The sequence below is a fragment of the Mus caroli genome, unplaced genomic scaffold, assembly GCF_978045245.1.
Source record: "Mus caroli unplaced genomic scaffold, Mus_caroli_1 scaffold_19, whole genome shotgun sequence".
NCBI classification, from domain to species: domain Eukaryota; kingdom Metazoa; phylum Chordata; class Mammalia; order Rodentia; family Muridae; genus Mus; species Mus caroli.
In genome coordinates, this window is record NW_028227274.1 from 62730493 (window position 1) to 62753450 (window position 22958).

Consider the following 22958-nt stretch of genomic DNA (forward strand, 5'->3'; position numbering starts at 1 on the left):
AGAAAAAAATCACAAAAGTAAAAATCTTAAAAAGTACTTCCAACATTTTATAACAATAGCCCACTATAGACTAATTTATTGCGTTAAAAATGGAAACTATTAACTCAGCTAAAAACAACCATGCAGTCTTATTTAAAAAAAAAAAACTGTACAAAACTGACTATCATTTTCTTCACCTTTTTCCTGTAGAGAGACTTCTATGTAAAAATCAACAGCAACCCTTCCTTAACCCTACAGTGTTACAACTGCGGTCCCAGGAGGCAGATGACCCCCAGTGTCCCTCTGTACATGATACACAGCAAGTGTCAGCAGACCGGTTGGCTTCTCAGGGGCATCCAGCCTTCGGCCCAGCGCTATGTAACTCTGCACGCTTCCTACTGTCCCAAAGAAGCACGAGGTGAAGGCAAAGGTGGGTTAGCAGCTGGAGGGAACCTGGCAAAGCATCAGAAGTCTCCAGGTGCTATGGTCTGAGTTAGCTGCAGGCATGCTACAAAGTAGGCTCAGGAAACCACAACAGAGTTAGGGAACGCCTTAAATATTTTAACTGGAAGTGATTCACTTGTTGAGCCGAATCAACTTCTGTTTTAATCTACTTGCCGCATGTACTCAGAAACTTTGTGACACTGGTCCCTATACATGTAATCTGAATGTCACTGAAAGCCTTTGGGTCTGGGAGGAGTTACCAAGGTGGCGGGGAGGACTCCTGGAGAATCTCAGTAATGAGACAATTGGAAAGAGAGTGTGAATAATATTCATGAAGCTTCTGGGGGGGGTATAAACTTAGAAATGTGAAAGCCACGTTGGCCCCTTACTCTGAGAAATGTACCTCCCTCTTGCTAGTACAACTGAAACCTAAAGGACTGTAAGCAACAGCAACACTTTGGTGTCAACTCTGTCTTCTTCTTCTTCTTTTTTTTTTGCATTAAAAGTCATAGTTTTTTTTTTTAATTAGATATTTTCTTCATTTACATTTCCAATGCTATCCCAAAAGTCCCCCATGCCCTCCTTCCCATTCTCCTTCTCCCCCTCCCACTTCTTGGCCCTGGTGTTCCCCTGTACTGAGGCATATAAAGTTTGCAAGACCAATGGGCCTCTCTTTCTACTGATGGCTGACTAGGTCATCTTCTGATACACATGCAGCTAGAAACACAAGCTCCAGGGGGTACTGGTTAGTTCATATTGTTGTTCCACCTATAGGGTTGCAGACCCCTTTAGCTCCTTGGGTACTTTCTCTAGCTCCTCCATTGGGGGCCCTGTGATCCATCCAATAGCTGACTGTGAACATCCACTTCTGTGTTTGCTAGGCCCAAGAATAGCCTCACAAGAGAGAGCTATATCAGAGTCCTTTCAGCAAAATCTTGTTAGTGTATGCAATGGTGTCAGCGTTTGAAGGCTGATTATGGGATGGATCCCCGGGTATGGCAGTCTCTAGATGGTCCATCCTTTCGTCTCAGCTCCAAACTTTGTCTCTGTAACTCCTTCCATGGGTGTTTTGTTCCCAATTCTAAGAAGGGGCAAAGTGTCCACACTTTGGTCTTTGTTCTTCTTGAGTTTCATGTGTTTTACAAATTGTATCTTATATCTTGGGTATTCTAAGTTTCTGAGCTAATATCCACTTATCAGTGAGTACATATCATGTGAGGTCTTTTGTGATTGGGTTACCTCACTCAGGATGATGCCCTCCAGGTCCATCCATTTGCCTAGGAATTTCATAAATTCATTCTTTTTAGTAGCTGAGTAGTACTCCATTGTGTAAATGTACCACATTTTCTGTATCCATTCCTCTGTTGAGGGACATCTGGGTTCTTTCCAGGTTCTGGCTATTATAAATAAGGCTGCTATGAACATAGTGGAGCATGTGTCCTTCTTACCGGTTGGAACATCTTCTGGATATATGCCCAGAAGAGGTATAGCAGGATCCTCCAGTAGTACTATGTCCAATTTTCTGAGGAACCGCCAGACTAATTTTCAGAGTGGTTGTACAAGCTTGCAATCCCACCAACAATGGAGGAGTGTTCCTCTTTCCCCACATCCTCGCCAGCATCTGCTGTCACCTGAATTTTAATTCCAGTTCTTCACAAACTATTCCACAAAATAGAAGCAGAAGGTACTCTACCCAATTCATTCTATGAAGCCACAATTACTCTGATACCTAAACCACAGAAAGACCCAACAAAGATAGAGAACTCCAGACCAATACTCACTAAAATTCTCGCTAACTGAATCCATGAATACATCAAAACAATCATCCATCCTGACCAAGTAGGTTTCATTCCAGGGATGCAGGGATGGTTTAATTATGGAAATCCATCAACGTAATCCATTAAATAAACAAACTCAAAGACAAAAACCACATGATCATCTCGTTAGATGCTGAGAAAGCATTTGACAAAATCCAACACCCATTCATGATAAAAGTCTTGGAAAGATCAGGAATTCAAGGCCCATACCTAAACATGATAAAAGCAATCTACAGCAAACCAGTAGCCAACTCAAAGTAAATGGTCAGAACTCTGTCTTCTTAATGAGTTTCTTCTTCCCACAAGACTGGGACGCACCAGTCAGTCTGTGCTGTCCTCAGGATTGGGACAGACCTGGCAGTGAGGCCAGAGACTACTGCATGCTTGTCTTAGTCTCACTTCTGTTGTTGTGACAAAATACCCCGGCAAAAGGAAACTGTGGGGAGAAAGGGTTTATTTGGCTTTTAATTCCCGGTCCTAGGACATTACTGAGCGGACACCAAAGCAGGAATCACAGATGTGGTGGAGAGCAAGAGAGACTATACCCTTGCTTGCTGTTTTTTTAATGGCTATCAGCTCATCTTTGACCCTCCAGATGAAGCAGCACAAATGGTCACTCCCTAGAACAAGGGAGCAGACAGTACAGCCTAGTTACTACAGCCATCTTCACCTCTAGCAGGCTGTGGGTCTTTCTGGTGGCCCTGCTGGGCGTTTGGGACAGTATGCTCCCTTGCCTCATGGTGTGATAACAGTTTAGATAAATCGACTCACACTAAGCAAATGTGTGCCTTCAACTGTGGCTTCTTGAATTAAACGCCCAAAGTATGAATACAGAGTCGAGGAGGAAGCCAGGTGCAGCGACTTTATTCTAGAGGATCTATTCTACCGCTTCAAGAGGAAGAGAAGGAAATCTATTTTCAAGATCATCTGAAAATGTAAAAGCCCTAATATTACCTTAGGGCTGTTGACAGGCTTAGTCTGGGCATGCTGAGATGGAAAAATCCACTTCTTCATAGATGATAGTTGCAAACGAATTCTAGACATGATGAAACTAGTAAGACTCACTCAGTGCTGCTGAATTGAGGAAGCCGACGCACTCTGAGGAAGCCTCAGACCTGAAAGCATGGGTTTCTACTGTCAACACTAACTCACTGCTGATGACATGGTGTGCATCCTTCACGCAGGTCTGCGAGAGAGCCCCTTCCCCTGGGCTGGCATCCTCTGGGCTCTTGCAATGACAGCAGTGGAATGAACATTCCCAGCACCGGCAGATCTTCTGGATCAGTTAAAAAATCCAGGTCTGTACACAGTGCAGCTCAAGACAGCACTGGCAGCTCACTGCTAATTACAATGACAAACATTTGTACTTCACGGCTGACAAACAGGATAACAACTCTCAAAGACTCATCAATGCTAACAAGAGATCCCCGTCCTTCCAAACACTACCCTGGTACGTTACCCTCACCTATCTGTGGTTAGCAGTCAAAGGAATCGCATCTTTAGGAGTTGAAGATGCCACAGGCAGTGCTTCCCGTAAGTGCCTCTCAAAGGGCAGTCTGCTCCCACTTCAGTGCCGGCAATAGTTCCAGACAACTCATTCACTGTTTGCTTGGCAAATGGGGGGCTTCGTAGACTCCAGCGGGGACTCCTGAGCTGGCATTTCCCGCAATATCCCCATGCCAATGTTTTCATCTGAAAAGCTGCTCAAGAGCCAAGACTGATGACAAGCAAGTTCCCTGAAAGGGGACTGGGGGAAGGGATAATGGCTGTGTGCATAGCTGTCTGCTAACAGGGGCCACTAGCCCTGAGATGTCCATTCACTGTGGGACAGTCACTCACAGGCCACTCTGAAGCTAATCCCAGAGGTGATGAAATGGATACGGGGACATTCCAAAGTGCCCAGACCCTTGTTCTTTCTCTACAGACTGCTTACTTAGGAAGATAGAGCCAATTCAGACACAGAAAGTAGATGCTGTTCAAATTAGAAAGCCGCTATCAGCATAAGAAACTCTTACCTGGAGCAGAAAGCAGGCTTCGCTGCTGGATTACAAAGTGAATTTCCTGTGTCCAGTCATTTCAGGAGACAGTACAAATCAAACGGCTAAAGCTCACCGTCTATTAACAGTAAATCCTGAGTATAGAATATCTATGCATCCTACTAATTGCTTTCATTTCATGAGCCGTTTTTCTATCAGAAAAAAAAAAAAAACTCAAAGAAATGTTCTGTTTGAAGAGCAAAGTTTTAGAGAAAGTGATTATTACAAATCCTTCAAGGATCCCAAAGACTTTCAAATCCATTTAAATCCAAATATAGAAGATCAGATTCTGCTTTGACATAGTTTTTACATTTTTAGAATAACATTTCATTATAAATTCATGCAAGAATTAGTTATGAGGGAAAAGGAGGTTGATATGATCAAATATGTTGAAGACTATACATATATGTATGTGCATATATTATGTGTATATGTATGTATGTGCATATATGTCTATATATGCATGTGTATATATGTATGCATATATGTGTATGTGCATATATATGTATGTATATATATATATGTATGTGTGTATATGTGTATATATATATGTATATATGTGTGTGTATATATACACATATATGCAGGAAAAGATTAAAATGAAATGATAATTATTACATTAGTTATTTCTTTGTGTTTTACAAATGGCCTAGTCTATAACCATGCCATTTTTATAATAAGAACTTATTCACAAAGAAAATTCAAGGCTATCAGACACAGTCAGCTTTATAAAATAAGCACTCAGTTGAGATTAGGAGAATGGCACTGGAAGGCTCCTTGGCCCCTGGGGAGCTAAGCTCAAATCCATCAGTAGCATTTCCTGGTGGCACTGTCCTTGGAGACAGGAAGAAGACAGAGTCCCCTTCCCTGAGGCACCATGGACTCAAATGAAGGTGTACACAGCAAGGACTGAACTTCCACACGTTTATTAGGCTATGCGCCCGGGGAATCTTAGCACTCTTGAAACACGCACTTGTTTCAGTTTCCAGGGAGGGAGATGAGACTCTTGCAGACACGGCAGTGGACAGTGGCTACACTGTCCACAGAGGCAGTGCCAGGTGACCACTCCAACTCACTCACACTCCCGTACCCATGGATTCGGGGAAAGAGTAGGTAACATCGTGTTTTGTGTTTGGTGCTGGGGATTAAAGTAGGAGCCTTGCAGGTAAGCACACGATCCCAAGCTGTGTGCTCAGCCTAATTCTTTTACAAATTACATTTCATAAATTCACAATATTCACTTAAGCGATAGCTATATCCATAAGACTGTAAACATCTCAGTCGCCACTGGTAGCACATCAGGAGACCCACCACACTGTTGTAGGAAGTTGTTTTGGGCAATAAGTGTAGAATTTGTGTGCGTCTCATAAGATAAAAATGTGAAACTCATTCCTGGGATGTTCCAGTAGACAGATATTCCATATTGATAAACTGACCCCAGGAACAGTCACTATACTTGTATATGAAAATAGAAATCTCAGTAAGAATTTCGAGTCCATCCTCCAAGGAACACAATGTTGTATGTCTGTGATTCTAACTAGCGCCCAGGAAACGGGAGCGGGAGGCACACTGGAAGCCAGCTTGGCCTACGTAGGGAAAGCAAGAAATAAGATCAAATAAAACGAAACACAGGCAAGAGAGAAATCACAGTTTGTGCCCAGATAAACGTGGCTTCTGTCCTCATCGTCCCCAGCGCAGGTGTCTGGAGGCTGCACATCTGCAAACCCCAAGGGTCCTCAGGCAGGGTCACAGCTGTTGGCTGGTGAAGAAGGATTTAGTCTTCCTGCAGACAGGATTTACACAGAGCGGACAGCTCAGACTCAACTGCGTGGAGCACAGCTTGTTGGACTGGATGTGGGAGTGCACCAGATCGGCCAAGGCCTGCAAGACAGAGCACAGAGCCACCTGAGGTGAGGAGTCGAGGGCCCTCCCTGCATGTATTCCCTGAGCTTGTCCCGGGAAGATTGTTCCAGATGGGGGTTTCTTTTAAACTGAGCTGGACAGGCATCGTCAGCTTAGGGCAAGTTAAAACGGACACTTCGGGAAGTGAATCCTCTTACCCCACCCACCGCAGCTGTTCACTGAGAAGCAGACTGCAAATTAGGCAGCTGTGGTGGGCAAACTAAGGAGACTGGGGCTACCTGCAGGAGAAAGGAGCAGAGAAGGAATTTGCTCTTAGTTTTGTAATTAATTGGAACTCTAAATGTACTAATATGTGAGAAAACCAATATTCTGCAGGAGTTTCTCAGAGGACTACTCTGCGCTGTGTTCTACTAGAATGGTTGTAACACTGCGGTACCTTGGAGAACAATGGATTTCCATTAAGAGACTCCGCTCTTCTGATGTTCTCAGCTCCACACTGAATCAAAGGAGAATGGGAAGAAAACAGACACGTTTTATTTTTCCTTTCCTTTCCTTTCCTTTTCTTTTTTTTAAAAGACACTAAGTGCCACAAAAGAATAAATGCACAGAAATACACACACACACACACACACACACACACACACACACGCACGCACACGCACGCACACACTCAGCCTGACGGTGAATGGCTGCAGAAGGCTCCTAATTGACGGTTGTGGTCGGGTACTGGATGGGCAGACTGACCAGGCTACCAGAGGCTGCTCTGGTGTCCCTGTGTTCCCCTGCCCTGTCCTTCCCACAGTGGTGTGCGTGCTGGATGGGTCTCTGGAGCGATCCAAGCCCATATCCCTCTGTCCTTGTCCCTTTCCCTAATGCAGGCCTTGCAGACTCATCTAGTAAATGTTGCTGCAATTAAGTAAAATTTCCTATTTACTTTGAGCCCAAGTAAGTGCTAAAATGAAGGAAATTAATTTATGGAGTCTAAAACATACTGGTTTTAAATTGGACCCAATGTAGAATGGATTTTAAAATAAAATTTTAAATAGGAGCCGGGCGTGGTGGCGCACGCCTTTAATCCCAATCCCAGCACTCGGGAGGCAGAGGCAGGCGGATTTCTGAGTTCGAGGCCAGCCTGGACTACAAAGTGAGTTCCAGGACAGCCAAGGCTACACAGAGAAACCCTGCCTAGAAAAACAAAAAAACAAAAAAAAATTTTAAATAGAAAAAAATGTAAGAAAAAATTTGAGTATGTTCTGTATCATTCTTTTTCCCTGTTAAAAAAAAAAAAACAATTAATTATTCCCATATAATAGAGAACTGTGTATGTGGCTAGGTTCATCTCTTTCCCATCCACACGGAGACATACATAGTCGTTTTATCTTCTAGATTGACATTTACAGGAGGAGCCCACACGGGAAGCCTATCAGCAAACACCTAGACCTCAATATGGAGGCTCTACTTAAATAAAAAAAAAAAAGTCGCAAAGTGTCCACAGCAATAGAACAGCAGTGTCAGTAATCAGCAGGGGTGGGTGGGCCAGGAAGATGCAAGAGCCACGAATCTGTCCATGGGACAACACAAGGGTTTATAGTCATGCAGCATACGATAGTAAAAAAAAAAATTTAAAAATTCAAATGAGTATTAATCAAGGATTTACTAAAAACAGCTATGGGCATTTGACTGCATTTACTCTCACATATACATGTGATATATATTTAAAAAGAGAAAACAGGGATCACAAAAATGTATGGCTAAGACGTCATTAGCCTATTATTATTATTAAAGCAGACACGCTTAGGGAAGAGGAAGGTGTTTTATGAAGACATTAACCTACGTCCTCTCTGAGGGTCGGGAGAGACATGACCCACTCCTGACCTGGCACCGTTTGGTACCATCTGAGAACTTTATTGTTTTTATCAGCAAAAGGCAAAAAGTTGTTTCTATTTTGGAGTAAAACATTTTTTAAACTTTTAAAGTTAGTTGCTTTAAGCATGCTATATTTTCATATCAAAATAATGATAGTTACCTAGTTCTCTTTATTCACTACAGGGATTCATTTATTAATCACTAATAATCGTCTTGGTAACTGATAGCCTCCACTTATAATACAAACGAATGGAAACTATCATGCAACACAGAGAAAAAACTTATTTTCAAACACCCTATCCTAATTAAGTCTTATTCTTATACTTTTGGTTGTGAGGCTAGCCTTTAACGGCTGAGCCATCTCTCCAGCCCAGGTCTTATTCTTATTACTGAAGTCTCTCTAGCAAGTTTAAAATTAGCCAGCGTCATGGTGGGCAAACAGAAGCATCTGTAAATAAAACCCATGAGAACAATGAGGCCTCATCTTTGTCAGTTACAACTTAACTCCTAGTGATTAGACATTATAGGCTCCCCTTAACTTATTGATGCTTGACTGGCTTAGACACACTAGTAACAAGAGACACACTAATACCTGACAACTGGTTCCAGTGCTGACCCTACCCACTCTCCACTCTGCCCCTCACCGACACCCAGTCCCACAAAGGGAATAGATTTCAGTGGAGCCAGACTTCCACCAGTCACCTATGGGAAGGCCATGAGTTCTCATCCAAGATGAGAGGGAGAAAAGGACTTCCTGAGTCCCCATGCTTCCAAACTTCGCATAGAAACACTTCAATAAGCCAGTGAAGGTTTCGGGCTAGCCCTCAGAAGCTACAAGACAGGTAAGCAACAGTTTTTTCCACCCTGAGTGACGCGTCCCATCCATCTTATGCCAACAGTGGTATTTGTTATTTCAATAGTCAGATTGATCACAACTTGTTAGCAAACAGCTAATTAAGTGAGTGCACTGAAGAGGTCAACAGAATTACAGCACACACTGCTTCCTGTTTGTTCTGTGCTCCTCTGAAATGTCAAAGACGCCTAGGCCACAAGCCCAACCAGAAACAGTGTATCAGCCCAAGGACTGCATTAAGTGTAGAGAATTAATTCTAGACTGGTAAACAGTTTCCCTCACAATTGGTGAGAGATTCAAGCCCTTTTCACGAAAGATTTCACCTTCAGATGGACGGTACGGTAACTTAGACCGAACAAAGTATTAGTTTCTTCAGTGATACTGGGCAACATGGTTTAATAAAGACATAAATGTCCTCTCTACTGCTGATGTAGAATTAATTTATAAAGCATTATTCAAAATGATGAATATATAATATATACAAGCACACTAAGTCTGTCTCTGTCTGGCCTCTGCTTTCCAGTGCTGGGATTAAGGGAGTGTGCCACTACACCCAGCCCCATAAACAGTAATTTTTTTTCAAAGGTATAGTTTGGTAGTTGTAGAAAAAAAAAATTCAGGTTCAAACAAACCATGATGGGTCTAAGAAGCCATAAAGGCCCGCTTACCTTCTGAGCCAACACTTGAGAGTATTCAATATCCAGTTCGTAGAGTGTCTCAATGTGGTCACTGGTAAATGCTATTGGAACCAAGAGGATGTTCTTCCTCCCCCGCTCACAAAGCCCTTTGATAGCCTCATCTGTCTGAGGGCCCAACCAGGGTACTGGACCAACCTATGAGAAAGGACAACCACCATGGAAATGGAACATTTCTCCTGACACTTTAACAACATATTATTATCAGGCCCCAACACACGCTAGGAGCATGCCCACATCTGCCCATCCTGGTGAGAGTCACTCTTAGGCCTCCTTGATAGGTTTGAATATTTTTATACTGAGGTTTGAATCCTTCTAGAGGCTGGCCTGACCTGATGATACAAATAAACACTTTCTTTCATTAAAGCTAAAAGTCAGATAGTAACTGACACAGCTCTACAGTTGTCCATCTCCCCTTCTGTCTGCTTGCTCTTTGCAGAGTTCTTTCTGCCCACAGTGAGCAGTCAACTTACAGAAAAGCTTGCTGGCATGGAAGCGCCCAAATTCCCATTTATAGATTAGGGATCAAACAGATTTTCTCCAGAGATGCTGACCTACCTTGGACTGCCAAACCAGTCGGTAGGGGTTGGGGTAACCCAGCTTTTCCATGACTTTGTGGACAGTGGCTCCTACCTCTTGGGGATAGGGGTCCCCTCTGTTGACAACCTGCAGTAGGGACAAAATAACATGCTGTCACCAACACTGTGAGGATATCAAGCACCACTGGCTATACAGGGACAAGATGAACGTGAGCTAGACCCCTCCCTTGCTCTCCTTCAGACTAATGACAGTTGGATCTGAGCATTGGCAGAGAAGTTCCTCGGCCCCCCCAGACTTTCATTATCTTTTCCTGTCATTGTACAGGAATAAAGGCTTCCTGTCTACTTCATCCCCACATCTGATGTGTGCAGTAGGCACCCAATAAATACTGCGTTGGTGAAATGAAATACTAAGACAATATTTGATGACAGTACTAGTGGACAAATGATCATTAGAAGAATAATTGTAGAAGGGATGAGAGAAACACAAGGTTGCCTCTGGCACAGTATGACAAGAACCACTGCAGGAAGGATCCACCATTACAGCTCCGGGATGTCCCAGTGTAAATCTGCCTGCCCCTCTCTGGAGCTTCACTCTGGTACCTCAGGTCTCATCACACCAAGAATGGACCCTCGGAAAGGATTTGCATGACACCACGAAGGAGACTGAAATGAAACAGGCAGCCTCCCAGTGAGAGGACTCTCTCCCTAAAGCTATCTGCTATTAACGTAATGGCTGCATCTTCAGGTGAGCTGCCCGGGGCTTGACTCTGGTGACCACCAAGGGTGGCACCCTCCACCTGAGGATGGCTGGTCCCATTGATCATGCGTTTCAGACCGACCACACCTAAGAAAATGTAATCTTCCACCTCCGTGACTAGGAAAACAGCGCTCTCAGGATGGGACGCTTCTTCTGAGTGGATAGAACTAGGGACTGTGTCCAAGACCTTTCAAATATCAGACAGCACACAAGTCCGATATTTCCAAGTTTCCTGTGACTCAGGAAGTGACTTTTTTTTCCATGTTCTCATTGATTTGCTTGTCATTTTATAATTTACACGTAGAAGTAATTTTAACAGTGTATTTATACAAACTTTTGTCAGATTTATATGACTGAATATTTCCCCACATGTGTGGCTTGAATTTTCAATTATTTATTTACTCACTTAACAACCCCAAATCAGTCCTTTCTTTCCTCCCAGGACCCCCTCACACAAGCCCTCCCCCAATTTCACCTTCCCCTTTTCTTTTGAGGGGGGGAAGTCCCCCTCTGGGTGTCATCCCCCCAACTAACACCCCCCAACACACACACACACCAACCCCACATATCAACTCACTTCAGGGCTAGGCACATCCTCTCCCACTGAGGCCAGATAAGGCAGTCCATTTAGGGACTTGGGATCCACAGGCAGGCAGGCAGGCCGGCAGGCAGGCAACAGGCTCAGAGACAGCTCCTGTTCTAGTTGTTGGGGGACCCGCATGAAGGATGTGACATTTTATGGGCAAGCTGGTGTATCACACAATGAACTAAGGACCACACACTGTCTGCTGTACATTCTCTGGCCAGGCTGTGGTCCCTAGTTTTAGCAAATCAGAAACCATACAGGCTTCCTAGCAGGCACAGGCTTCTGCTAAGGTTTGAAGACAGAGTTTGGGCTTAGTGTGAGCAAGGCACAGCTCAGTATCGGGAAAGTGCGCACTGTGTTCTTCCCATTCGGCAGGTAGAAGCTTCTTTCAGCTGGTGCATTTGTTAGGAACACTAAGATCTGAATGAATCTTCCAGTTATCGTTTTAAAGAAGGCTATTAATAAGAGATCTATTTGTGATATTGGGCAATGAATTAATTGCTGGGAGGTTTTAGAAAGTGTCTATGAGCAAGCTAAGGCTGGGAGCTTAGAATTCATGCTTGCACTGAGCTGAGCACAGACCGGAGCCAGATCCACTTTACACATTGAGAAAGTCAAATGACTCAGTCCTCGGCCACCAACAAAATGCTCGTACTTACAGACATCGGCAGGGAGTGGGCAGAAAACAGAATGACCACCTCGCTTCTCTTCTCCTCTGGAAAATGGTTCAGCTCTTTCAGAATGTGGTCTGCAAAGCACTGTGGGAACCCCAGGAATGGGGAAGAGGGTGGTGAGAAGAAAGCAAAGAACTGAAGTAGGATCTAAGAAATGAGAGCCGCACCAAAAACCTTAGCGCAGTCTTCAAAATCTGGAACCCCATCTCTCTCTCTCTTTTTTTTAAAAAAAAATGCAAACATCACAGTCTCTTTGCTTTGGTTTAGCTTCGAAATGGCTCGCAATGGTTCCAGGGGCCTGGGGAATTTGATGGGAAACTTCTAAAGCTCACTAATGGCTCTCTGCAAATGAACTCGGAGGAGCTGCTTCCCCACGGGAAGAGCGGGGCACACTTCCAGATGGAAAGGAAACACAGATGGGAAGGAGAGGTTGTTTTAAGACCTCACATTTGCTCTGTTAGCAGGAAAACAGCTTACAGGGTCTTTCTAAATCTCCCTTACTTTGGCTTTCAGGCCTATCACATTAAAATACATTAGCCAGAAATAGGAGAGAAACAAGAAAATACTCTTCTATTTTTATGACATCTTCCTTACGAGTAGAACCTGTACCAAAGCACTCCTCCTCACAAGCGTCCTAATGACAGATGATGAGCTGTGCAGCCCCCATTAAACACACAGGGGGGAAGGCTGCAGTTGACGGGAGGCCTAGCTGGCCATATGTGTGAATGTGGACTAGAATCCAGGTCCTGCTGCCTCCCCACCTCTGCCCGCCAGACCAGCTCCCTCCCTCGCTTCTTAGCTGGCACTTGCTGATTCTCACGGGTAGGTGCTGAAACACCAGATCTGAAGAGACTTTCTTTCATCTTACACTTGAATCATTCCTTGTCAGGCTTATAAGGAAAACAAAGGACAGAAATGGGCCAACTGATAAAACTTGAATGTGGCTGAGAATCAGACAGAAGTTGATATCAGTGTTAAATAAACTTCTGCAAAATTTTGTATTATAGTTATGTTAAGAGAATACCTCTGATCTTAAGGTTGTGTGTGTGTTCCCAAGTAGTTCAAACATATATATATATATCTATATACATACATATACATATCAATATATATCACACATATATATACACATACAGAGAATATGTAAGTGATAGGTCAAGTGATACAAATAACACAGGAATACAGGTATAGAACAGATGGCAACTCACGGCATCATTTTTAAAGATTTTACTTATTTTGTGTGTGGGGGTATTTTGTCTGCATGTATGTCTGTGCGCCCTGTGTATACTTGGTGCACACAGAAGCCAGAGTCCATCAGAGCCCCTAAGACTAGAGCTACTAAGATTGTGAGCTGCCATGTGGGTGCTGGAAATCAAACTGTGGGTCCTCTGCAAGAGCAGCCAGTGCTCTGAACCACTGAGCCATCTCTGCAGCTTAATTTTTAATTATGTGCGTGCGTGTATGTGTGTGTGTGTGTGTGTGTATGCACGCGCGCATGTGCGCACATATTGCTGGGAACTCAACTGGAGTAGTGGTGTGCTCTTAACCAATGAGCCAGCTCTCCAACACATTATCCTTCTTAATCTTGTAGTTATTTTGCATGTCAGAAATAATTTCCAAATAAAATTTAAAGAACAGAATCGCACAAGCTTGTAGTTGACGCAGTTTTGATACATACGAGTGTTCCGTCAATACTCTAAGTTCCAAACTAGTCCCTAGGACTACTAAACTAGTCCCTAGGACTACTAAACTAGCTTTCATTCTGGAACTCGCAAGTGTGGGTCAGAAAATGCCCTAGTGAAGAAGATGGGACTCAGAGAAGGCATCTGGTGCTCTTGTCCTCCCTCTCCCTTCCTCCTCGTCTCCATGTTGTGTGGTAACATTTGATACAAAAGCTGTATTTTTATAGTGTTCATAATGTCTAGGAAGCAAGACTGCTCAGGAAGGATTATTTTTAGAGACCAGCCTACATAAAAAAAAAAAAAGCCACTGTAAAGTTTATGTGGAGACCTGGAATAGACATTTACTGCAACTCCTCCAAAAGCTAGATAAACATCAGTCTTAGAGGAAAGGTGCTAAGATGGCTCTTTTGAGTAACTAGCACTGATAACATGCAGGAACATGAGATTTAAGGCCCTATTTTTCAGTTGAGTCTATGTAAGACTTTTAGGGGATTGAAGCCCCACCCCCTTCCTTTCCTTTCCTCAGCTTGTAAAATTGCAAGTAAGAACACAATCCCTCAGGGCTTTCGAGAGTCACTAAGCCATCTTCAAAACTCAAGCGGCATGGGCAAACAGAAGTGCTACTTAAATCACCTAAGACCCATCTGCAGGATTTTCTGTGCACAGCCCCTGTGCGAAATGAAAGCAGCAAGACCTCTCAGAGCCTTCAATCACACCAGCCAGGAGGGCAGATAAATGCCTCTAAAATTCCCTTTCCTTTTATGAACAGAGACTTCCTCGGTTAAGAGACCTTTCCATCTTTCTGCTTCCCCCTTTCAAAGGGCTGAATTTTAATGCAAATCTAATTACTCCCGCGATCAGGGCAGGCAGATGCTGTGCAGATCCCCTGTTCCTGTGCCACATGTCAGCTCAGACCTGCAATACCCCTCCTTCCCAGCCACGGCTTCAATAGAAGCATTCTGGGCCTTAGGCGCTCCAGCTACCTCTGGCTGGACCCAGGAGAACGATGAACGCTGGACACAGGCGCGCAGCCCACAGCGACACCCATCCCTAGGGGACCTCTTTTACTCCTGCACGAGCCTTAACCCTTTCCCTGCCCATAGGACACCACTCTGGGGAAGTCAGCCTGATTTTAATGCTGTCTACTGCCATCTAGTGGTCACAGGTTTTAAGTACTGCCAATTTTTGCAGATATTTGCCAAAGAGCACAGAATGAATGAAGTATATAAAATACAAAATAAATCCAAACCACTTCATATATCTAGACCTAAAATAACTCAAAAACAAAAGCTTCTACAGACTCAAAACATTATCTGAATTAATTGGGATTCGTTTTTAAAATCAACTTCGCTCTCATGTTTTGTTTTGTTTTTTAAATAAGGTAATACCAATTCAAAGCTAATGGTTTTCGAATTGTAATTTTAACTGATTCTTCTAGAGTAAAAGTACCCACTGACAGAATATTTATTACAAAGGTAAATGTACAGGAGAAATGAAAATTTTCTTTTGATGTACAAACCTTTTCCATTATAATGCTGTTTACTTTCATGTTTCCAAACATGTACCTATTCACTGCCTTCACTTTTTTTTAATCCTTTGATGTTTTTGAAGGATTTTTAAAATATAGGATTTAAGTAATATGTTGGTCTTTCAATTTAGACACATAAGTTAGCAGAAGTCGATATAATCCTCAATGTTCTTCTGGACGCTGAGAAATACCAACTCAAAGTCTAACTGTGGGCCTATAGTATAATCTGAAGAAAGGAAAGGGTCTGATCCTTTTAGCCTTTACATTTATCGTCATTTTTCATGGTAAGTGAGAAGGCTAACGGTGTGGTGTTAACACGCAGCATGCAGTTTACGCAGGAGAACGCAGGCTCAGCGAGCACCCCCGACAGACAGAGCAGCTGGGTGGCACTGGGTGCTGGGAGGACAGAGGCTACCCTGAGCATACACACCTGGATGAGGAGGGGGTGCGTGGGCCACCTGTCGATTGTGCTCCACTTCATGGTGGGCTTCTGGCCCACCTCGTTATAGTATCTGTAAATGGCATTTAAGCTGCTGCCTAAAAGACAAGGGAGCCATTTAGTAGATGCACTTGGTCGTGGTGGAAACATAACGCAGACGAGTAAAGGCAATGATTGTGAGTTCAAAGTGGGCAGCTGCATCTATACAGAAACCCAGTCTAATTACAATCTTTTCAATACTCTAAAATGCATATAGATTTAACAACCCAGCGAATGAAGATCACTAAAAAGCAATCAATTTCAACAGACCTTCAAAGATTACTGAGGCCATTTCTACCGAGAAACAGGAGGGCTCTGAGCTTACGCAATAGAAGCCATTGTGAACTTGCAAGGAGCAGGTCTTACGATGGAGGGCATGTGAAGAAAAGCGTCCCTATTGTGGTCAGAATCGGCCTCATTACACGCAGTGTAGGGGGTGAGGAAGACAGACACAAGTGGGCTGTTATCTCAGCATGCTGACGCGGCACTGTTTCACTCTAGAGGAACCGGTTCCTGGCATTCTCCTTTACAGCTGTTTTACTTCACCAAGTTTCTGTGTTAGAATATGAATAGTTCTCTGTCTGGAGCAGAACCACCTTTTCTAAAGATGCCATCATAGAGCAAGTGGCCTATTGAGGGGTCTAAAGGCCCTGTATTTAATCAACTTTTACAAGATGCATCATTACCCTGGAATAAAGTAAGCAGACACTACACTCTAAACAAAAGTTGTGTTCCTAAATTGTTGTGAATATGACAACCCAAATGGCAGAATGAAGCCGCAGCTTTTCCCCAGCTTGGGGAAGCTGGCACTGGGGTCAATCCTAAGGCCTATAAACCCAATCCTGACAGGGCCCCCTTTCTCAGTCCTGCACATAACAAGTTCCAACAGGTCTGTGCTGACCATCACCAGTCCCCTGGGATTCTTGCCATAGGAACCAGTTAAGTTGCCAGTTTAAAAAGCTTACTTGGGACACAGATATAGTTTAGCTCAAACTGTTTGGTCAGGCTAAAATCCAACTTGTATATAAAAAAAAAAAATCATTGGGTTCAACGTCAATGAGTGGAATATAATGAAGTAAGAGAATCCAAGCTTGGGGGTCAAAAATAATCCCCAATAGAAAGCAAAGCATCTCATCCCCTTCACATAGCAGATCCTACTGCACACGTGGGCGTGGTTTTCTGATGGACAGGAGGGCTTCTGCGAGTGTCAGTGGACAACAGTCAACAAACTACAGAAGTAGTTAAAAGGGGGGAAATGTAAATGAGGAAGATGCTATGAGAAATACACAGAGCCTGTTTAAAAGACAGAGTGGCAAAGGAGACCACTGGCCTCAAAGCAGAAACGCGGTTCCTGAACCGTGCGCAGCCCAGAAGCCTAAATGCTTGGGCTTCCACATGAGATGCCCTAAGGAGAGCAGTGGACCCTGAGCTCTGACCACACAGTGAGAGCCACCAGCAAGCTAAGGAGTGCATCTGTTGCCATACAAATAACCACTTTTAATTTACGTACTTTTGAGAGCAGACATCTGTAGGCTAAGGGACATCTTGTGAAGCAAGATAAAAATATCCCTTGAAAATACTAAGATCTGATTAAGTAAATCACAATTCAAACTTCTGGACAGCACGTGGAAGATTGGGTATTTTAACACTCTCTCTCTCTCTCTCTCTGTCTCTCCACACACTCACATACACACTGTACGCCTCAGTATTTAAGGCACACAACACTAGGAATGTTTCCGCTGTAGATTTTTACTTCTCCTTATAGCTATAATAACATTAATATTCAAAGAAACTGGGAGCATAACTGCGCTGACCTAAGTCCTGGAGAAAATGCACTTCTATTTGTGGGTAATAACAGAAGCTTTACCTATAATAAGCGTAACTGGGAGTGGGGGCGCACACCTTTGATCTCAGCACTCAGAAGGCAGAGGTAGGTAGATCTCTGTGAGTTCGAGGCCAGCATAATCTACATAGTGTGACCCTGGCTCAAACAAGAAAAAAAAAAAAAAACGAACATGAATATAGACCCTTTCCCAAGCTGCTTCTTCTTCTTCTTCTTCTTCTTTTTTAATCTTCAGTCAAATATACAGAGGACTGCAAGGAGTAATGGACACAGAAAAATCTGTACAATGTCAACTCAAGGCCTCACATTGGTTTTGTTGTTGCTGTTTTTGTTTGTTGTTGGGTTTATTTGTTTTTGAGATGGGGGTCCTACTTAGAGCCTTGGCTGTCCTAGAACTCACTAAGTTGATCAGGCTGGCCTCAAACTCATAGAGACCAGCCTGCCTCTGCCTAGGATTAGAGGTGTGAGCCACCACACCCGGCAAGGATAGAGTTTTAAGTTAACCGGTAACCCATAACTGAAGGAGAGACAGACACAAAAATAAAAATAGCAGCGTTTTCCATTATCACAGGACACTTCTGTTTTCAAAATAGAAACCGGTATTCCCTTTGCTCCTTTAATAAAAACGTCAGGGTAGACATAAAAATAAGTTTATGATACAAACCTAGAAAGTGACCTGTTAACCAACTGTATTGAAGTAGTAACCAAGCACGGCCACCACCCACCATTTCTAGTCTCAGCTGATTGGCTGATAATTCCAGACGCACACGCGGCCTGCAGTCTCAAAGTAAGTGGCCTAGGCTCTCACGGGTAATGAAGACGGTCCAGATTCGCCATTCAGATTCCAAACACCATCAGCACTCAGACTCCTGGGCTAACCGTGCCAGGGGCACAGCCGCCTGCGAGACGTCCTTACCTGTGGTGGAGCAGCTATACTGTGGGTACTGTGTGAAAGCAATGGCCCTCTCTAGCCCATCTCTCTCCATCTCTTCAATTGCCTCTTCTGTCAGGGGATGGACGTACCGGAATCCAATATAGTATTTGTGAGGTGCTATTAGGAAGCACAAGCGGAAAGGAGAAGGGATTAATCTTTATATAGATTCCTCGGAGTCACCAAACATGGTGTAATGGCCAGGACAATAAACGACTAACCTAATTTTCTACAATGCTGATATGGTGAGCAGGTTAGGACATTCCTGGCATCTTGTCCATCACTTAGCAGGCATGGGGACGCTTGGTCATTCTCTGAGATCGGCAGTCCTACCTGCCTACCTTTTGTTAACGTGATCATCTTTAAAATGCAAGCTCTTATTCTTATTCTCTGTTCTCATCTGTCAGGAAGAGACTAAAGAAAAGAGAGCGGAGAAGAACCCCACAACTAGTACACCTATCTGGGCATGGTGGCACAGTCTTCAGTCCCAGTCTCAGGAGTGGGATCTTTGTGAGTTTGAGACCAGCCTGTTCTATATAGCAAGTTCCATGACAGCCAGGGCTACATAGTGAGACTCCACTTGAGTTTTTACATTTTAGTACTCATTCATGGCATGTACTGTCTGCATTGAGCAAAGTGGCATAGGCCTGTAACCTCCAACATTCCGGAAGCAAGAACAGAAGGCCAAGTTAAGGCCTGCTGGGGCTACAAGGTAAGTTCGAGGCCAGCCTGAGTCACATTGCTAGAACAATGTCTCAAAGCAAAGCCAAACAAACAAGGGCCTTGTAGAACAGGACACTGATCACAGCAATCACAGCATACAAGTGCCTCAGGCAGGCCAAATGAGTCTGAAGTCAGTGTGATCCAGGGCACGTTCAAGGCCAGTATTGAGAGAATGAGAACTTGACTCAGGAAAAAAAAAAAAAAGAGAGAGAAAACAAAAAAAGACTTCTAATCATCGCTCTCAGATAAGCCTGGCCGCCTGGAAGAAGCAGGGTTCAACAGATGTGCCCGCCCGCAAGAAACAAAGAGCATATGAAATTCCTAGCCAAATGGATGGACCTGGAGGGCATCATCTTGAGTGAAGTAACACAATCACAAAAGAACTCACACAATATGTATTCATTGATAAGTGGATATTAGCCCAAAACTTAGGATACCCAAGATATAAGATACAATTTGATAAACGCATGAAACTCAAGAAGAATGAAGACCAAAGTGTGGACACTGTGCACCTTCTTAGAATTGGGAACAAAACACCCAGGGAAGGAGTTACAGAGACAAAGTTCGTAGCTGTGATGAAAGGATGGACCATTTAGAGACTGCCGTATCCAGGGATCCATCCCATAATCAGCTTCTAAACGCTGACACCATTGCATACACTAGCAAGATTTTGCTGAAAGGACCCAAATATAGCTGTCTCTTGTGAGACGATGCCGGGGCCTAGCAAACACAGGAGTGGATGTTCACAGTCAGCTATTGGATGTATCACAGGGCTCCCAATGGAGAAGCTAGAGAAAGTACCCAAGGAGCTAAAGGGATCTGCAACCCTATTGTTGGAACAACATGATGTACTAACCAGAACCCCGGAGCTCTTGTCTCTAGCTGCATATGTATCGAAAGATGGCCTAGTCGGCCATCAATGGAAAGAGAGGCCCATTGGACTTGCAAACTTTATATGCCCCAATATAGGGGAATGCCAGGGCCAAAAGAATGGGAATGGGTGGGTAGGAAAGTGGGGGGCGCTATGGGGGACTTTTGGAATAGCATTGGAAATGTAATTGAGGAAAATATGTAATAAAAATATTAAAAATCAAAAAAAAAAAAAAAAAAAAAAGAAACAAAGAGCAGCTGGGCTGCCTGGAAGAGGCTCAGGCTAACTGCAAAAGATGTCCAGCCCACGGAGATGCCTGCTGGCTGTGCAGTGGGCTCCAGGTTCCCAGCTTTTGTGAGGTGCCACCCATGCTGTGGTGGGCTTTGGTGACGCGTCTGCATCTGAGGCAACAGTGTCCCTATGAGTAACGCTTACCCGTATCCCTGCTAGTACGCTCCATAAACCTCATCGGTTCACCAGCTTAGCCATATTTTGATCTATCATCTGTTTCCTATTTGGGGGAGAAGATGCTTGTTCATGCCTCCTCAGAAGTAGTGTCACCCAAGGGGACAGTGACTTGACAAAGGGTCATGAGTACCAAGGCCCACTAAGGGCTAGGAACCCAAGGAGAGCTGCCAAGGTTGAGAGAAACAAGAGGTAGCTCCCAAGGGAGGTGACTCTGCTGCCTGCGTGAAGGTGGTCAGGCTGGTGCTCCTATTCTTCCTGTACGCAACTTCCACGTGCTCAGTGAACACACAGACCTGGAGGCTGGCTGAAGGACACAGAGGTGCAGGAATCAATGGGTAGAAGCATAGGTAAATATACAGGCAAATGGATAGACCCAACAGAGGAGAAAAGACAATTTTATGCCACATTGAGTGATTTAATGACTTGTCGGGCGAGCCACTGAGCTTAGCCCCAAAGTTGTAGTGAGTCCTGAATATTTTAAAAATAAATCTCCAGAGGACAGAATGCTCAATCACTAGGTTAAAAAGCTACCTTCCCAGCAACTTCAAGTACAAAATGAGTGCTGTGATCCTCTGATGGCTTACACGGAGGAGCATTAGTGTCAGAACCTGCCCACATGGAAAGTCCTGGCTTTTCGTTATATGGCCTTACAATAAAATGACAGAAGGTGGGAAGGTGCCCTGGGACTCTATTCAGCCAACCTGGGAGCCTGAAGCCACAGAAAGGCTGGACATTCAACAGCTTCCTCACAGTGACTGGAGGAAAGGGTGAGAAGGTGGGAGAGAGGCATTCCTATCTGGTTTGTTGTTCTTTGTTGTTTTGTTTTGTTTGTTTTGAGACAAGGTCTCTATGTAGTCCTGGCTACTGTGGAATTCACTAAGTAGACCAGGCTGGTCTTGAACTCACAGAGATCTGCCTGCCTTTGCTCCCAAGTGTTGGGATTAAAGGTGTGGGCCACCACTCCCAGCTTTTCTTTCTCAAATCTGATATCTGATAGGGCTCTTCATGGGGGTGGACGCTAGAGTGACCTATAAACCAGAAGGACTGGCACCTCTCTAACTCTTCTTTCCATTAAATAAATTGCCCACCAAATCCCCTACCATGATAAGGCAACAATCAGAGTTTGTTCTCTACCAAGTAGGCGTGGGTAGAGACAGCTAAGGCTTTCTGCTATATCTAAAGAGATGCACTGTGGCCTGTGTGGAGGAACTGTGCATGAGAGGCCCCTGAGCCATGGAAATGACAAGATGCAAACCTGACGGTCAGAAGTGCGGGTGAACAATTCTCTAAGTGAGGTGGTCTGCCGAGGGAGGAGAAAACTGGGTGCCTTGGTGCGACAGGACTGGTATTCTCCTGAGAACATTTCAAGCTGATATTCAGTGATACTTTCTCAGAGTCCTGCCTAACAGGCTGCTCTCTCTGAGGGAGCCAGGATCATCAACTCCTGTCCTGAATCCGAAGCCGTAAGTGCGTCTACGATGGACATACGCCAATGGCTAACTGGAACTTTTTCCAGTTTTAACATTGCTCATTCTGCTGGTTGGCTCTGTCAGGTTGACACAAACTACAGTCACCTGGGAAGAGGGTGACTTGAGGAACTGCTACATCAGACTGGCTTGGGGGAATGTCTGTGGTGCATCCTCTTGACAGATACGGGGGGGGGGGGGGGGGGAGGAGGGGTGTCGGGTGGCAAGCTCGCTATTGGCAGTGCCACGCCTGGGTAGGAGGTCCTGGATGGTATAAGAGGGCAGGCTGAGCTAGCCACGAGGGGCCAGCAAGAAAGCAGTGCTCCTCCATGGTCTCTGCCTTAGTTTTTCCTTAGCTCTCCTCAGTGATGGACTGTTACACGGAAATGTAAAATGGGATGCACTTTCCCCCAGGTTGCTTTGGGCCAGCGCAGTATCACAGTGACAGAGAGCAAACCAGGGCACTCACAGTGGCTCCTGCTTTAGCATTGTACGGAACCGTGTCCTACAGTCCATGTAGCATCTGTAGCTCACTCTTGCATTTCATGGCTCAGTCTATGTAGAGGTTATCACAGGTTACCAGACGTGTGCGGGTCAGAGCCAGGCCAATGAGCCAGGCCAACGCAGCAAGGCGTTGATGCCTCACAATGGAGGTGCTGTTGGCTGAAAGTGTGACTGAAGGCTGCCCAGTGACTCCGGCCAACAACTTCTCTAAATGCTCAGCTATTTACCATCCAACTAGAAGAAAAGGCCACAGCAAGTCTTACCCTCTGTGCACGGAATATTGCTTCTTCTTTATAAACTAGCTCAACTTAATTTTAAACTTCCTTTTGAAACACTTTCTGGCATTTCAGTT

At 44.3% G+C, this 22958-nt stretch overlaps 1 protein-coding gene across 2 annotated transcripts in view; it reads right to left on the reverse strand.

The window, feature by feature from the left end:
• Nucleotides 1–5186: 5186 nt before the first annotated feature.
• Fech (ferrochelatase) overlaps nt 5187–22958 on the reverse strand; it is a 33578-nt gene continuing 15806 nt past the window's right edge. For both annotated transcript variants that reach the window (XM_021150808.2, XM_021150809.3), the window contains 7 exons: nt 18560–18694; nt 15753–15859; nt 12098–12196; nt 10112–10219; nt 9527–9691; nt 6576–6635; nt 5187–6157 (listed from right to left, as the gene is read on the reverse strand). In XM_021150808.2, the coding sequence (XP_021006467.1) occupies nt 6023–6157; nt 6576–6635; nt 9527–9691; nt 10112–10219; nt 12098–12196; nt 15753–15859; nt 18560–18694 (809 nt within the window). In that variant the 3' untranslated portion in view covers nt 5187–6022. The remainder of the gene's footprint in view (nt 6158–6575; nt 6636–9526; nt 9692–10111; nt 10220–12097; nt 12197–15752; nt 15860–18559; nt 18695–22958) is intronic.